This window comes from Euprymna scolopes, chromosome 15 (assembly GCF_053919585.1).
Source record: "Euprymna scolopes isolate OS-2025 chromosome 15, ASM5391958v1, whole genome shotgun sequence".
In the NCBI taxonomy this organism is placed as follows: domain Eukaryota; kingdom Metazoa; phylum Mollusca; class Cephalopoda; order Sepiida; family Sepiolidae; genus Euprymna; species Euprymna scolopes.
The window spans coordinates 78,601,518-78,617,964 of NC_136496.1; the positions used below are offsets into that span (position 1 = coordinate 78,601,518).

At 34.8% G+C, this 16,447-nt stretch overlaps 1 protein-coding gene across 1 annotated transcript in view; it reads right to left on the reverse strand.

Moving 5' to 3' along the window:
• The window catches only part of LOC145293927 (PR domain zinc finger protein 14-like), a 334,529-nt gene that overhangs the window by 235,469 nt on the left and 82,613 nt on the right, over positions 1-16,447 (reverse strand). Inside the window, exon 2 of the mRNA XM_080140752.1 lies at positions 2,689-3,008. Within this exon, the coding sequence (XP_079996878.1) occupies positions 2,689-3,008 (320 nt within the window). The remainder of the gene's footprint in view (positions 1-2,688; positions 3,009-16,447) is intronic.

The window sequence follows — 16,447 nt, forward strand, 5'->3', positions numbered from 1 at the left end:
ATCACAATATGGATTTACCTCAGCAAGTGACCCATTTCTTATTAAGTTTCTATATATCAGCGTCACCCGCTCTCACTGGATTTTTTTTTACATAGGAATCACCACTTATCAAGGCCCAGAGGTCACTCGAGGAAAATGGTTAAAGAGTGTACAGAAGTCAATGGGACAATATCAAAGGAATCGTTAGTAGTGGAAATTTGATGAATTGGATTACGTTAGGAGAACGGCTCATCCAGAACTTGTTTACGTTGGAATTGAAGACGACCATACTGTATTCAGCTGAAAAGCAGGCAAAGGGAAGACAGTGCCATAGGTGTGCAGTTCTAAGAAACAAGCTTTGTTCATGGAATCTACGTTTAGGTTTAGGCACAGATAAAGAGTGGTGGATATCATTATTATGATTTGTACTCGCTAGGAGTCTCACACTTTCCTCCGTTGATTCTTCAATAATCCTTGATCTTTTACGACTGTTTTGTGTGCCTTTTTTGGCAAAGAGGAGTAACACAGTTTATAAGATTGTTTGCGACTTCACTTTCCTTGATCTCATGTAGAGTTCCGTCAATCTAACTTCTGTTGCAATTTCCACGTGGTTAGTTAGTGTTAGTAGCTTATGTGAGTTAGTTCCCGTATTCGAAGATTTTCCATAAAGATTTCAGATGTTTTAACCATTATCGTCTTTCTATTGATTCCTAAATTTTTTTTTTTTACACAGGCATCACCATTTATCAAGGCCAAGAGGCCACTCGAGGATAAGGGTTAAAGAGTGTACAGTAGTCAATTAGAAAATACAGTAATCAATAGTAATAGAAATTCGGTAAATTTGTTAACTTAAGTGGAACGTCTCATCCAAAACTTGTTTACGTTGGACTTGAAGACAACCATATTCTAGTCAGCTGGAAAGCAGGAAAACGGAAGACAATTCCACAGGCGTGCAGTTCTAAGAAAGAAGCTTTGTTCATGGAATCTACGTTTAGGTACAGATAAAGAGTGGGGGGAATTATTGATTGTGTTTTCAGCTAGACGAGTGTTTCTTGTGAAATTTTGGCGAGGGAGGACCATAGATTGGAGCTCAGTCGAGCACTTGCCATGAAAATAACGATAAATCAAAGACAGACTCGCAGCATCTCTTCTGTGAGAAAGAGGTTGCAGGGAAGAGAAAATGACATCTCCTACTAGGCTACGAAGTCTATTTTGAACTCTATCAAGGCAGGGCAAGTTCTTTCTAGCTGCTCCTACCCAGATGTGGCAACAGTACTCCATCATTGGAAGTAACTGGCTCTTATATAGATAGAGAATTGCATCAACAGTGAGATATCTATTAGATCGATAGAAGGGTCCCGTCATTTTTCCAGCGGCCTTGGCAACGGATTTGATGTATATGTTTTATTTCAGATCGGGGGTAAAGGTGAAGCCTAGAAACTTGTCACAGCATGAGGCCTCCCCAAGACGAGAGCCATTCTCACACAGGTGATCATCAGAGATTGCTCACTGATAACAACCGGCGGTGTTCCCTGGGGTGTGGGTGACAACAAGTCTTCCCAGATTTCCAGTACTCGCCATCTCTTTCGATAATTTTTGCAAATGAATTTGCGTTATCGCAACAGTCATTTACCATTGACTTCTCGCTGGCAGTAACCATTAATTTTCACTGGAATTTGAGTGGCAATAAGCCTTTTTAATATCTCAGACCCGTTCGCACCCATCCAGTGGTGGTATGATTAGTGCTTTCTCTTCTCGGCTTTTCTGTCCTCCTTTACACTTCTTGACTCTTTGGTTTGGTGCCAGCCAATGCCGGAACTGCAATTCGGGAGAGGGGGATAGTCAACTTACAATTTTACAGTTTTCTAGGTTTCATTGTTTTGTTTTACTTGTGTTATCTTTTTCTATATCGGCGGTTAGTGTTTTATGGATTAGTTTCCGCACTCGAGGGTTTTCCTTAAGATTTCAGTTTTTTTTCAGCATTACCGTCTGTTGCATGGTAAAATTCCAATTTCTTCTAGATTTTTTCTAAGTTATTTGGGACTGTCCCTAATGCTCCTACAATTATTAGTATTATGATGACGTTTTTCAGGTTATGTATTCCATTCAGTTCTCTGACAATTTCTGCATATTTAATACGTTTTTATGTCTTTTTGATATTCACCCTGTGATCTGCTGAGACGACGAAGTCTACAATTTGATAGATTTTGTGGTTTTCCAGCACAGTCTCAGGTTTACGTTTGAACCATTAGTCCACATGTTCGAGGTGTAGTCGTCTGCAGAACTCTCTCTAAGATCCGTTTAAAATACGCAAAAGACGCTGACATTTCGGCAATATTTATGAATGGGTGTCAAAAGTTTACTGTAAAATACTAACGAAAATCGGAATTATCTGAATTGTCACAAACGTCTTCCATTCAATTTTACTTTCTCTTATAAAGCTAAATTAAAGAAAACCCGCATTACGATGCATTACGTCTAACGATGGGGTTTATAATTCATAATGATGAATTAATTAGTTTAGGCAACATGATTTTTTTTTTTTTTTTCAAAACATCGAACCTCGTCAAAACAGAATTCTGGAAATACTGCGAAAATAAACCATAACAATGTCCGCAGAAATTCTATTTTCACCAAAAATGAGGAATGATTACGACTTAGAATTAACGAGTAGTTCTTCGAGCAAAATTGAAAAAACGTTTCCCTTACCGTGACTGAGATCTCCAATTCTAAGTCCAGAGAGCGCATGTCCAGGGTATTTCTCGTTCATCTTACACTTGGCATAGCCGTACAAAACCATATCCAGTTCGTCCAATGTAAAAGCGAAACCAACGAACGGCATTGGGGGAGGCGGCGGCGGAGGAAGTGAAGGTGGTGGTGGATGTTGGTAGCGGAGGGGCATAACTGTTGGGGATGCCATCGGCGATGGCTGCGGGCCAGATGGGGGACGACTCATAGGTGGGTGTCCCGGCGGGCTCATCCCGATGCACAATTGGTTAGTTGGTAGGCGGAGACGCTCCATCGTGAATCTGAAGAAATAAAGGTGAATACAGGAACATTATACAAGCGCCATTTTGTTTGGAAAAGTAGAACCACTTTTATTTTAAATGTCACAGAAATATTAAACAACATCAGAGAATGGTTTAATCAACATATAATGAGAGAGGGCGAGCGAAATTATAGATAGCCAAGCGAAGGTCATTTGTTTAATTAATTATAAATTACGACTACTTAGATTATTAAAATTCATTTTTCCAACATAGCTCAATCCCAAAACTAAAGTATATTTTTGTGTATGTATGTATGTACTATTCACTAAAACTTCTCACAAAGGTCATCATCAAAGATTGCTGACAACAACCGGTAGTGTTCCCTGGAGTCTGTATGACAACAAGTCTCCCCAGATTTCCAGTACTCTCCAACTTTTTTCGAAAACATTTACATATGAATTTGCGTTATCGCTACATCCGTTTGTCATTAATTTCTCACATGTAATGACCATTGGTCTTCATTGGAATTTGGGTGGTAATAAGCCTCCACAAGGTCCTAGTCTCCGTGTGTATCCATCCAATAGAGGTCTGGTTAATGTTTCCTCTTCTCGGTTTTTCTATCCTCCTTGACCCTTCTCGACTCTTTGTAGTTTCTATGTGTCCAGTTAATGTTTGTAGGTGATATGGATTAGTTTCTGTATTCGAGGATTTTCTTCAAAATTTCGGTTATTTACAGCCTGTATTATTATTTCTGTTGTCACATTTTGTGTCTTGCTGTTGCTGATATTATGCTGATAAGCATATCATAACAAAACACTATAAGCTATCAGCATCTTCATTATTATTATTATTATTATTATTATTATTATTATTATTATTATTATTGTTCTTCTTCTTCTTCTTCTTATTATTATTATTATTGTTATTATTATTATTGTTATTATTATTGTTATTATTATTATTTATCAAAAATGAGTTTTCACAAGATGTATTATCAATGATTTCTCACTAGCAGTAACAAGCGATGTTCCCTGGAGTCTGAGTGATAAGTTCCCTTGATTTCCAGCACTCTCTGCATCTTCTGATAACTGTTTCAAATCATTTATAAATCGCATAGGTTATCGAAAGAGGTGGTGAGTACTGGAAATCTGGGTTATCGCAACATCCGTTAACGATAGATTTCTTGCATTGGTCTTTTTTTCTTAAGTCTGTCCGAAATCTCAGTACACTCCGCATCCTTCCAGCAGAGGTTTAGTTGGTGCTGTTCCTTCTCGATCCTTCTGTTTTCCTCGACTATTCGTAAACATTTTATGTGGTGCCAACCAAAGTTGGTATCACCGTACGTATGTGCGCTTTTAAGGGAGGAAGCTAATTATAGGATTATTATTATTGTTAATCACTAGAAGTTTTCACACAGGCCATCATTAAAGAATTCTCTTGGAGAGCAACCTGTGGTGTTCCCTAGAGTCCCGATGACAACAAGTCACCCCAGATTTTCAGTACTCACCACCTCTTTCGATGACCTTTGCGAATTAGTTTGCGTTATCGCAATAGCCGTTTACCATGGATTTCTCCTTGGTAGTGACCATTTATCTTCACTGGAATTTGGGAGGTCTGGTTAGTGCTTTCTCTTCCAGTCTTTCCACTCTCTTAATCCTCTTTCTTTATTTGGTGTGTCACCAGTTTACGCTGAAGTTTATAAAAAATGGGAGGATAGGGCGGAAGGTGGGGGAGCAGGAGGGTTAACTTACAATATGTTAACTTTTTTTTATTAAAGGACAGTTTTTAAAAAAATGCCTTTGTTTCTGAGTCTCTGTTCACTTGCATCCCCACGAGAGCTAAGTTAGACACAGGTCGGTTTTTAATTTGGAAGAAATCTAACCCCCCCCCCAAAAAAAAAAAGTACACTTTGGATTGGGACAAAAATTAAAGTCGATTCAGTCTAAAAGGAGTTCTTCCGGATTAACATAAAAGATTAGGTGCAGTATCTATACAGATGCTATACTTTGCGCTTAGTGAAAAGGTGAAACAGGCAGGACAGAAGCCTTCTCATTTCTTTATTTGTGGGACCGGAAGAAGAATAAAAAGCCATCGTCGTCGTCGTCATTATTATTGGTCGGTGATGTGAGAGAACCTTTTACTCTTTTTTTCTATTCTTTACATCTTGCGAATAAGGAATCAACCCCCGATCTGTACGCACCTGATGACACCATTAATTGGTCAGGAGTTGGAACGTTGTCCTCTGTGAAGTGGGGGGAGGGGGCACGCTCCAAATAATCAACTCCTGCCCTCTCTATCCTTTTGATTCACCTACTCCTCCTCCAGATGCGTTTTCGTTTACACCCACGCCAACACCAGACGCAAACTTTTAGTCGTCTTCACTTTTGGCGAGAGACGTTGGCGTGCGGTTACGAGAACACGGCCATCGAAAGAAACAAACAACAAAAACAAAAAATAAAAACAGTGGTCGCCATCTTTTCTCAAAACATTGTCGTCGGTGGACGATGGGATTTTTTTCACAACTACAGATGTTTTGGGACTCGATGCCACTCGAGAAATATTCGGGATGGAGATAGAAAGGAAAGAGAGAGGTAAGAGAGAGGTAAGAGACGGGGAGATAAAGGGAGGTACGAGGACCAAGATGAGAGAAGAAAAAAATGAAAGAGGGAGGAAGAGGAAAATAGAGACAGAAAGAACAAGGAAAATAAAAAGGAAAAACACAAATTCGAAGCAAAATGGAAGTTATGAAAAAGAGAAGAAAAAAATGGAAGTTGTGAAAAAGAGAAGGAAAAAATGGAAGTTATGAAAAAGAGAAGGAAAAAAATGAAATTTATGAAAAAGGGAAGGAAAAAAATCGAAGTAATGAAAAAGAGAAGAAAAAATGGAAGTTGTGAAAAAGAGAAGGAAAAAAATGGAAGTTATGAAAAAGAGAAGGAAAAAATGGAAGTTATGAAAAAGAGAAGGAATAAATGGAAGTTATGAAAAAGAGAAGGAATAAATGGAAGTTATGAAAAAGAGAAGGAATAAATGGAAGTTATGAAAAAGAGAAGAAAAAAATGGAAGTTGTGAAAAAGAGAAGGAAAAAAATGGAAGTTATGAAAAAGAGAAGGAAAAAAATGAAATTTATGAAAAAGGGAAGGAAAAAAATCGAAGTAATGAAAAAGAGAAGAAAAAATGGAAGTTGTGAAAAAGAGAAGGAAAAAAATGGAAGTTATTAAAAAGAGAAGGAAAAAATGGAAGTTATGAAAAAGAACGAAAAAAATGGAAGTTATGAAAAAGAGAAGGAAATAAATGGAAGTTATGAAAAAGAGAAGGAATAAATGGAAGTTATGAAAAAGAGAAGGAATAAATGGAAGTTATGAAAAAGAGAAGGGAAAATGGAAGTTATGAAAAAGAGAAGAAAAAAATGGAAGTTGTGAAAAAGAGAAGGAAAAAAATGGAAGTTATGAAAAAGAGAAGGAAAAAAATGAAATTTATGAAAAAGGGAAGGAAAAAAATCGAAGTAATGAAAAAGAGAAGAAAAAATGGAAGTTGTGAAAAAGAGAAGGAAAAAAATGGAAGTTATGAAAAAGAGAAGGAAAAAATGGAAGTTATGAAAAAGAACGAAAAAAATGGAAGTTATGAAAAAGAGAAGGAAATAAATGGAAGTTATGAAAAAGAGAAGGAATAAATGGAAGTTATGAAAAAGAGAAGGAATAAATGGAAGTTATGAAAAAGAGAAGGGAAAATGGAAGTTATGAAAAAGAGAAGAAAAAAATGGAAGTTGTGAAAAAGAGAAGGAAAAAAATGGAAGTTATGAAAAAGAGAAGGAAAAAAATGAAATTTATGAAAAAGGGAAGGAAAAAAATCGAAGTAATGAAAAAGAGAAGAAAAAATGGAAGTTGTGAAAAAGAGAAGGAAAAAAATGGAAGTTATGAAAAAGAGAAGGAAAAAATGGAAGTTATGAAAAAGAACGAAAAAAATGGAAGTTATGAAAAAGAGAAGGAAATAAATGGAAGTTATGAAAAAGAGAAGGAATAAATGGAAGTTATGAAAAAGAGAAGGAATAAATGGAAGTTATGAAAAAGAGAAGGAAAGGAGACATAAAATTACAAGAAAATTAAAGAATAAATAAAGAGTGACAATAAGAAGAGGAAAAAAGAAACATAAGGAAGCAGTAAGAAAGAAAAAGATAACGCAATAATGTACTATGAGAACGACAATAGGTTGGGAGAAATAAAGGAAAATAACAGGGATACAAAAGTCATAAAAGAACGACCAAAGAAAGAAAAGGAAAAATAAGGAACAAGACAGATATAAAGAAAAAGAAAGAAAAAGGAAAAGACACAAAAAGTTTAAGAAAAAAACAAAAAGCAAGGTACGAAAGAAAGTGAGAGAGGAAGAAAGAAAGAAAACGAAAGGGAAACAGAAAGTAAACAAAGAAAGAAAGAAATGTTCACAAAAATAGAATACGATTAAATAGGGAGGGAAAGAATGAAAAATAGGGAAAAAAGAAAAAGAAAAGGGCAAGTAGGTTAAAAAGAAAGAAAAAGAGATAGCGAAAAAAAGCGACAAAAAGTAAAAAGAAAAAGTGAAGGTAGGAATAAACAATAAAAGGACAGCAAGAGGCACATTTCTTAAAATTGAAAAGATAATAAAAAATAAGAAAAGTAAAGATGGCCGTCTAATAATGAAAGAACGAAAGAAATACCCAAAAAAAGAAAAGGCAAAGATGTAAAGAAAAAGAAAATGACACACAATGAAAAATCGACAGAAGAAAAAAAAAAAACAACGGAAACAAAGAAAGAAAGAAAGTTAAAAAGAATAATAAACTGACAAGTTTGGAAAAAAAAAAAGAGTGAAAAACAAAAGATGGCAATTGGGGACAATGGGATGAATACCAGGGAATTGGGACATCCTCGAAAAGCCGGACCTTTTTTCGTCCACAGTGCTCATCACCCGGAAGTAATTGAGCGGCTCTAAGAAAGTGATTCCGACCAGAAGCGACCTCTCAGAGAGGCTCAGTGTGTGAAAAATCAACGTGGTTTAGTTTGATTTGAATTGAGTATTCTCTTCGAATGTAGAGACTAAATACAATAACAAGTAGCCGAAGACAATACACTGCGCTACAATGGCTGACAATGGAGTATAAACATGTCCTGCTGTCCTACGGACCACGTCACTAGATTCGCTCCTGTCTATCTCACAAAGTCTCATTCGATACAGTTTATGTCCCCCAGCTAATGCCAGAGTCATGACTGCAATAGAGACTACAGGAAAGAGAAGAGATTATTATTATTATTATTATTATTATTATTATTATTATTATTATTATTATTGTAGTAGTAGTAGTAGTAGTAGTAGTAGTAGTAGTAGTAGTAGTAGTAGTAGTAGTAGTAGTAGTAGTAGTAGTAGTAGTAGAAGAAAATATGTGGATACTTTACTGGAAATTAGGGGAGACTTACTAGAAATCTGAGGAGACTTACTGGAAATCTTGGGAGACGTGTTGTCACCTCGATTTCATGGAGCACCACGGGTTGTTGACAAAGAGAAATGTTTTGTGATGACCTGTCTGAAAACTCTTAGTGAGTAGAAATAAGTAAGTAATCCAATTTACCAAATTCCCACTACAAACGATTACTACGACATTTTCCAATTGACTAATATGCACTCATTAACCCTTGTACCCGAATGATCTCCGGGTCTTGATGAGTAGTTACTATTTTGTTAAATAAATAAATAAATAAATAAATAAATAATAATATAATAATAATAATAATAATAATAATAATAATAATAATAATAATAACAACAACAACAACAACAGGGACCTTGGAGAGGCTGAGTGCCACTCAAATTCCAGTATAAACCAATGGCCACTACCAGCGAGAAACCAATGGTAAGCGGCTGTTGCGATGATGCAAATGCTATCGAAGGAGGTGGAGAGAGCTGGACGTCTGGGGAGACTTGTTGTCACTCAGCTTCCAGAGAACACCACAGGTTTCCAATCAGATCGTTTGTTGACTTGTGTGAAAGCTCCATGTGAGCCAATAATAATAATTCTGATTTCGTTTATCAACATCTCCCTGGAAAGGGATGGGATTCATTTCCAGAGGATTTTCCTCAATCCCGTCCTCAAACACGGAACTTACAAAAATCAAGGGTTTTAGTAAGGATGTTGGTGGTACCTACAATACCAGAAGTCTGAAGACCACCTAAAACATCGGGGATTCGTTGTCTTTTCAATTGTCCTTTCAGACGACTTGATACTGCTTCTAGCATACCAACTACGACCGGGATTATTTGTGTTTTAACCCCGTGTATACGCCTTATGTCCTAGGCCAATGGAGCATAATTACTCCACTTCTCGTTCTCCTCCTCTAACACATTCCTGCCCAGGGTACTCAGAAGTCTACAATATGTCAGTTTTTTTAGACCTTGTCAATAATAATAATAATAATAATAATAATAATAATAATAATAATAATAATAATAATAATAATAGAATGGGAGAAATTAGAATCAGAGGAATGGCTGGAAAGATACAACGAATACAAATAATAGAAACAGCTAAAATATTAAGGAAAACTCTTGAATGCGGAGACTAATACACATGAACCACATGCGCGGGCCAGACAAACGACATCACCCCCAACCCAAAAGAGTGATGTCAAATAATCGAGAAGGGTCAAGGAGGATGGAAAGACCGAGGAGAGAGCACTGACTAGACCTCCACTGGACAAGTGCGAAGAGAACTGAGAACTCGAAGAGGCTTGCTGACACTCAAATTCCAGCTGTCAGCGGGAAATCAATGTTAAATGGCTGGTGCGATAACGCAAATTCATTTGCGAATGTTATCGAAAGAGGTGGAGAGTACTGGAAATCTGTGGAAACTTGTCACTCAGCCACTAGGGAACAACACAGGTTGTCTTCAAGGAGAGATCCTTGATGACCTGCGTGAAAGCTCCTTGTGAGCCAACAATAATAATTTGATTGAGTTGGTAAGAATGAAATTTTATAGTCAGATTGATCTAGATGTTAAGGCACTAAAATGTCAGGACACCTAGCATTTTCTGTCTAAAGGTGACTTGAAAAGAGAGACAGAAAATCTTTTAGGTGCTGCTCAGGGACAGGTATTAAATACTAATGCAATCAACAGAAACATCTTTGTGAATGACTGTTCTGATAAGTACAGAGTGTGTGGTTGAACTCTTGAAACTGTCACACATTATTAGTGCGGGTTCTACATTTGCTCAAAAATGTGCAAACGTCGTCATGATAAAGTATGTGCAAATCTGCATTGGAGTTTGTGCCAAAAGTTTGGAATCCAAGTGATGGATAAGTGGTTCGAACATCACCCAACAGAGATAGTGGAAAATGGCGACGTTAAGATTCTCTGGGATTTCATGATTCAGTGTGACTGAGAGATAACTCACAAGAAACCGGATATTGTAGTTGTGAATAAAAAGACCAATGAATATCAAATTATTGATGTTGTTTGCTCAAACGACATCAACTTAGCAGGCAAAATGAATGAGAAACAACAAAAATATCAGAAACTGAGGGACAAGAATGCTAGATTGTGGAATAAAAAAAACTTTCATCGTGCCAATAATCATAGGGGTGCTTGGCTAAATTCCAGATGATCTTGAGAAGCAGTTCAACTCCTTGGGAATCAAGTACGACATCACCGTACCCCAGAAGTCAGTTCTGCTTGACACAACAAACATCCTACGCCAGGTGCTTGTCATCTAATTTATTCTTTGACTGTGCTCACTAGATTTGGTGTAAACCCCCGCTCTTGAGTGAAAAAAAAAACACGGTGTAAAACATCACAACACAGTAAAGTTAAGGAAATAATAATAATAATAATAATAATAATAATAATAATAATAATAATAATAATAATAATAATAATAACATTTATATGGATGACCTGAAGCTGTTAGTAAAGAACAAAAGGGAACTTGAGAAGCTGATAAATATAACCAGAATATTAAGCCAGGACACTGGAATGGAATTTGGAATTGAAAAGTTTACGTCGTGCTGGTCGAGCCTGAACGGGCATTTACAGAAATGCGGTTCGCAAGGTGCAATAATACCGTTGTTGTTATTATTATTATTATTATTATTAGTAGTAGTAGTAGTAGTAGTAGTAGTAGTAGTAGTAGTAGTAGTAACGGTGCTGAGTCTATGATTAATATATGCCTATAAAACAAATCAATCTATAAAGATTTGAATATATTAAGTACCTTAAAGATAAGAATTTTTCACCAAAAATACATTGGCATCATATAACCCAAAGTGTTTATGTGCCTTGACTAAAATCTAATATTTCTTCTGCTATTGATTAATCGGAAAATCTCAATGGTGAATGATAAGAATACAGAAATCGTTTTTTTTTTTTTTTGTTGATTTTTTTAAACCAACTAGAATTAATTTTAGTAAATTAAATATAACCTCACGTCAAAGCTAGAGGAAAGTCTATATAGATATGTTGGAAAACCTCAGGCTGAAAATCTCAAAGTTTATGTTTTGATTTCCGGTCATCAGTTAGGTTTGTTAAGAATTTACTATAAATATAATGTTTTCAATTTCTAAAAGCATTTAAGATTTCTAATATGTCGAAATTAGCAATGTATTCACTAAGTTTTAAATAATTATGACTGACTGATAAACAGGCAAAATCTCTATTTATATGAAACTAGAATCACGGACAAATCATGTCCAAATTATAGTATATGTAAAATACCAAATTGTTTATATGCTAATCTCTATATCTATACCAGTGAAAATGTGTGTGTGTGTGTGTGTGTGTGTGTGTGTGTGTGTGTGTGTGTGTGTGTGTGTGTGTGTGTGTGTGTGTGTGTGTGTGTGTGTGTGTGTACATTTCCCTACCAAATAACTATGTCAATTTTCGGTCTACAGATTCGAGATTTGACATAAGGGGCATTGAAATTTGGGAAAATCTTTTTAATCGGTTTTCGGACAGAAATTTGGCTATCAAGGGGGCATGGTTCAACGATTTCACCTTTGAAAACTCTACCAAACTCCTCCGCCAGTTTTGGGTCGAAATATTTGAAATTGTAAATGTAGGTAACTTGAACATGGATCAAACTTTTTAATTTGATTTGAGCCCAAAAAGTAAATGTTAAGGGGTCAAAATTGGAGTCAAAGTTTTTTTTAAAAAATTGACCTCTGCGGTCTCTACCAAATTACTCAGCCAATTTCTGATCTAAACATTTGAAATTTTACATAAAGTATATTCAGTCTTAGGGCAAGCTTTTTATTCGGTTTGAGTCGAAAATTTGAGCAGCCAAGTGGTCAAAGTTCCAAAGATTTGACCTTTGCAGTGTCTAGCAAACTACTCAGCCAATTTTGAGTCCAAACATTTGAAATTTATACATAACGGGTATTCAGGCATGCGGCAAGCATTTTAATCAGTTTTGGGGCGAAAATTTGGCTGCCAAAAGGTCAAAGTTGAAAGAGTTGACCTTTGCAGATTCTACGAAATTTCTCCGCTGATTTTGGGTCTAAAGACTTGAAATCTTAGATGTAAGTAACTTGGACATGGGTAAAACATTTTATTTTGATTTGAGCCCAAAATAATAAATGTTAAGGGATCAAAATTGGGGTCAAAGTTTTAAAAAAATTACTTCTGCGATCTCTACGATATTACTCAAACAATTTGAAATTTTACATAAAGTGTATTCACATGTAGGAAACGTTATGAACAGTACATAGGGCCCGAGCAAAGCCGGGTTGAACTGCTAGTACGTAGTTCTTTTATTATCGCTTATGTTTGAATGTTGCGTTCTTGTATGTACATATAATTTATATAATATATGCATCTGGTAATTCTTTTATCGTCATTCTCAAAATCAACACAGAGGCGAATTTCAAAGCATAAGTTTTATTTACAATTAAGCTTCTTGTTTATTGACAATGAAACATTGGTTTGTGGGGTTGGTTAGTATATGGCTCGCTGACGGAGAGATGTCAAGATGTCAATCACACTCACTGCTGCCAGTCTGTTCTCTTTTGTTTTCTGTTATTTATTTTTCTCTTATATAATCACAAATCGACATTCCTGGAATTGTAAACATCAAGATATTACATTTTTCTTTTGTATTTTGTACTGCGCGATTCATAACTTCTGACCTTGGAATGTAAATAGTTCTTTGTTTTTATTTAATTAAAATTTCAGTCATTTTTATGGGACACAAAAATGTAGATCAACTCCATCTGGAATGTGTGTGTGCATACCTCTGCTTCCAAATGTACGTTTCACGTCTCTGTATCCAACAAGAATTCATGTTTTGAGACATGACTTGAATCAGAAATGTAGTCATGTCAAAGCTCTGATGATTTTGTTTAAGTGTTTTAAACTCTATAATAAAATCCAAATATGTAAGTTGGTAGAAGCTCAGAATGATGATCTAAATGTTTCCTTTTCCGGTCATGGCATCCGCTTTATTCATTGGGATTTATTTATTTATTTATTATTATTATTATTATTATTATTATTATTATTATTGAAATATCCTCCCTATTTTCATAAGGAGTTAAGATCTCCCATGTTTCGAACTGAGGCAAATCCAACAATTTGTTTTTTAAAAAGAATTTTGATACTAACGGTAGGGAGCGTGGCAAAAAGAGATATTCGAATGAGATAACATTTTTCAGGCGGCATTTTTTTCTAAGAGAGTCATTGTTCTAGGATAAGATGACCCAAGTCTAACCGGCCGTCGAGTTGATGTCGAAGTGACCTTAATCTGTCGGCTCGGTTTGCTTTCATTTCCCGGCGTTGAATTGCCGATAATTCTCCGATGAAAATGACCAGTCACTTCATTCGACCGGACATAAATTTATTTAGTTTTCTCGAAATGATATTCAACACCCCCCCCACACACACACACACACGTCCTCTTCTTATTATTTGATATTCCATTTATATTGCATTTATTTTTCTTTTCTTCCATTTCTTTTGTATTCTTTCTTTCATTCCTTTACTTCTTCGATAGTTTTATTACTGTTTCCATAGTTTGCTCCTTCCTCGTTCTTCTTTTTCTTCTTCTTCTTCTTATTATTATTATTATTATTATGTCACTTCTTAATTCCATTGTCTTTCTCAGTTTATTTTTGTTGTTTTTTGTTTTTCTTCTCTTCATCATTTTTCTCGTCTCTTTATTTTTATTTTGTATTTTTTGCTTTGCACTATTTCCTATCTGTCTGTATGTCTGTCTGTCTGTCTGTCTGTCGCTCTCTCTCTCTCTCTCTCTCTCTCTCTCTCTCTCTCTATCTCTCTCTCTCTCTCTCTCTCTCTCTCTGTGGTTATCTAATCTTTGTCTCTCTTTAATTATTATCTTTCATCTGTCTCACACACACACACATACACATACATATATATACATATGTATACACATATATATGTATATATACATACATATATATACATGCATATACACATATACACACACATATATATGCATACATATATATACATGCATATACACACAAATATATATATATATATACATACATACATATATATGTATATATATACATACATATATATACATGCATACACACACACACACACACATATATATATATATATATATATATATATATATATATATATATATATTCCTCTGTTACTTTCTATCTCTCGCCTCTTCTTTCTTTTTTTTTTCTTCCTCTATTTCTTCCCAGCGTTTTCCGATGTTTTCATGTTTGTTTGCAACACTTTACAAGCACTCCTGCTCCTTCTCCTCCTACTTTCCTCCTTCACTGTTTCGGCGAGGATAATTCATCGACATTTCCCGCCATCTTCAGTCGAAAGTGTTTGTTTTTCATTAAGCAAGAATTCGCGTCTTCCTCTCTCCAGTGCCGCTTGCCTCAACAACCAACGTCATTACACTAACTGTCACCACGACCGCATGTAAACTCCACCCCTCGACCTTCGCTAAGAAAGGCAGGTTTGTGACGATACAATGAATGACCAAATATTCACCTGCCTGTTTCTCCATTGTACACATAGAAACTACTGGTTGAATTTCAACCAAACCTGGCATGAACACCGACTAAGATGACGAGAAGGTCACATGTATATTGTTAAATGTATATTTTATTTATTGTTAAATGATGTTTTATTTATTGTTAAATGATGTTTTATTTACCACCTCTTCAGGCGATTAGACAGATGGTCAAATGTTACTTTGATGACAATGTTTATATGGAAAGAACTGGATTCGAACTTGGTCCACTCAAGGTTTAAATTTGTGTTTTTATCCACAAAGTGTTTTTACCTCATCTCCAGAAGGTTAGACATAAGGTCAAGTTCTCATTTAATTAAATTTTTTCTACAGAAAGAACTCAATTCGAACCTCGCACACCTATGTTTTTAGACCGTGCCGTTAGTCACTTAGTGTCTTTGGGGCTTGTCTTAGAGTACGCAAATCGGAATATGTGATTGGTTGACAAAAATTTTACTTGCTATTTCTCTCAGGTCGCTCTGACCTTAAATAGAGTAGCACCTGTCAGTGTCCCATCTATAGACCAAATAAAAAGTTTTCAAAATAGAAATTAACATCCATAGAAAATTTATATATATTTTGAACAAGTTACGATGCCTCTGGAATTTGTCTATTCGCAGGCAAATAGAAACATGCAACTAGTTGACAAAAAAGGAATAGGTAAAATACTCATTACTAAGGTAGTAGTTTTTACAAGTTAATATTCGATTTTAAATCTTATGTAGATTTTTTTTATTTAACTGGGCGAGTGTTTTTTATAAATTTAAAGAAATAAACATAAAAACATATTGAAATAATTCTTAAACTTAGTTTTTTTTTTTTTTGATAATCCGACAAAAAAAAATGGCCATAAATGGTATGCAGTATTAATTCAAAGCGAAATGCTTTTGCCTAAAACATAAATTCCTTAAACATTTTACTAAAAAAAAATCCCTTAAACATTTTGCTAAAAAAATACCTAAAACATTTTACTAAAAATAAAATTCCTTAAACATTTTGCTAAAAATAAAACTCCTTAAACATTTTGCTAAATTTAAAATTCCTTAAACATTTTGCTAAATTTAAAATTTCTTACATATTTTGCTAAAAAAAGAAGAAATTCCTTAAACATTTTGATAAAAAAGAAATTCCTAAAGCATTTTGCTAAAAAAAGAAATTGCTTATACATTTTGCTAAAAAAGAAATTCCTTGTACATTTTGCTAAAAAAATTCCTTATACATTTTGCTAAAAGAATTCTTTATACATTTTGCTAAAAAAATTACTTATACATTTTACTAAAAAAATTCTTTATACATTTTGCTAAAAAAATAAAATTCCTTATACATTTTGCTAAAAAAAGAAATTCCTTATGCATTTTGCTTAAACAAAATTCCTTATACATTTTGCTAAAAAAATTCTTTATATATTTTGCTAAAATAATTCCTTATACATTTTGCTAAAAAAATTCTTTATACATTTTG